The sequence below is a fragment of the Neophocaena asiaeorientalis genome, unplaced genomic scaffold (assembly GCF_003031525.2).
Source record: "Neophocaena asiaeorientalis asiaeorientalis breed wild unplaced genomic scaffold, Neophocaena_asiaeorientalis_V1.1 scaffold4, whole genome shotgun sequence".
Classification (NCBI taxonomy): domain Eukaryota; kingdom Metazoa; phylum Chordata; class Mammalia; order Artiodactyla; family Phocoenidae; genus Neophocaena; species Neophocaena asiaeorientalis.
The window spans coordinates 1,762,441-1,763,390 of NW_020173682.1; the positions used below are offsets into that span (position 1 = coordinate 1,762,441).

The 950-nt window shown below is 47.8% G+C and overlaps 1 protein-coding gene across 2 annotated transcripts in view; it reads right to left on the bottom strand.

Moving 5' to 3' along the window:
- The window catches only part of CUBN (cubilin), a 269,991-nt gene that overhangs the window by 124,375 nt on the left and 144,666 nt on the right, over positions 1 to 950 (bottom strand). For both annotated transcript variants that reach the window (XM_024750090.1, XM_024750089.1), the window contains exon 34: positions 293 to 406. In XM_024750090.1, the coding sequence (XP_024605858.1) occupies positions 293 to 406 (114 nt within the window). The remainder of the gene's footprint in view (positions 1 to 292; positions 407 to 950) is intronic.

Here is a 950-nt window from a genome sequence, read left to right on the forward strand (position 1 = left end):
CCCCAGTCTCACACGCCTGTCATTTCAACTAGGTTACAGGTTTTTGCTTTGTTTCGTTTCCTTTGCTAGGCCTTGAAATTTAAAAAATAATTAAATGAAGAACAAACAGTAAAAGTTACTTCCTACCAGATTAGGAAACCCTTGTTCTTGTGCCCATCAGGAAATGGGGCTCCCAAAAACAGGAGAGGAAGGCCATCAATTGTTACCACCAAGGAGATAAGAACATGAATCATAGCTGGACTTTCCCACAGCCACCAAGCGTCCTGGATTCTTTTTTATTTTTGTTACTTACACGGAGGCTGGGCTTGAATTATCCAGCTGCAGTTCTGATTGTATGGATAGTTGGCAGGAAACAGCGGAGAGGATATCGTATCAACGGAGTCGGTGAAGATGTAGCCGCCACAGGCTGAGGGACACACAAGCGCGCACATATGTCACACACTTTTGAGTTTTGCTGACTCTCCAAAACAATTATTTGAAGAATGAAAGCATAAATGATGTTTCCTTATTTCTAAAAGGCATGTCAAGGAAGTTCTCTGCCAAGAAAGCTGCACATAAACCATGAGAAAGTGGCAACATACTCTACATTTATAACAGTATTCTTCAGTTACGGGAAGTGGGGAGTGGCAAAGAACAACAGAGTAAATGGCTGTGAATTGCCTGAATCATTCAACAGAATGCTGGCATTGATTCACTTACTCTGCCCACTTGCAAATTACAGACATAGGGATAATCTCTTTTACGACTGACTTTTTTTTTTTTTTGCGGTACGCGGGCCTCTCACTGTTGTGGCCCCTCCCGCTGCGGAGCACAGGCTCGGGACGCGCAGGCTCAGCGGCCATGGCTCACGGGCCCAGCCGCTCCGCGCGCGGCACGTGGGATCTTCCCGGACCGGGGCACGAACCCGTGTCCCTGAATCGGCAGGGCGGCTCCCACCCCACCCGCCCCCA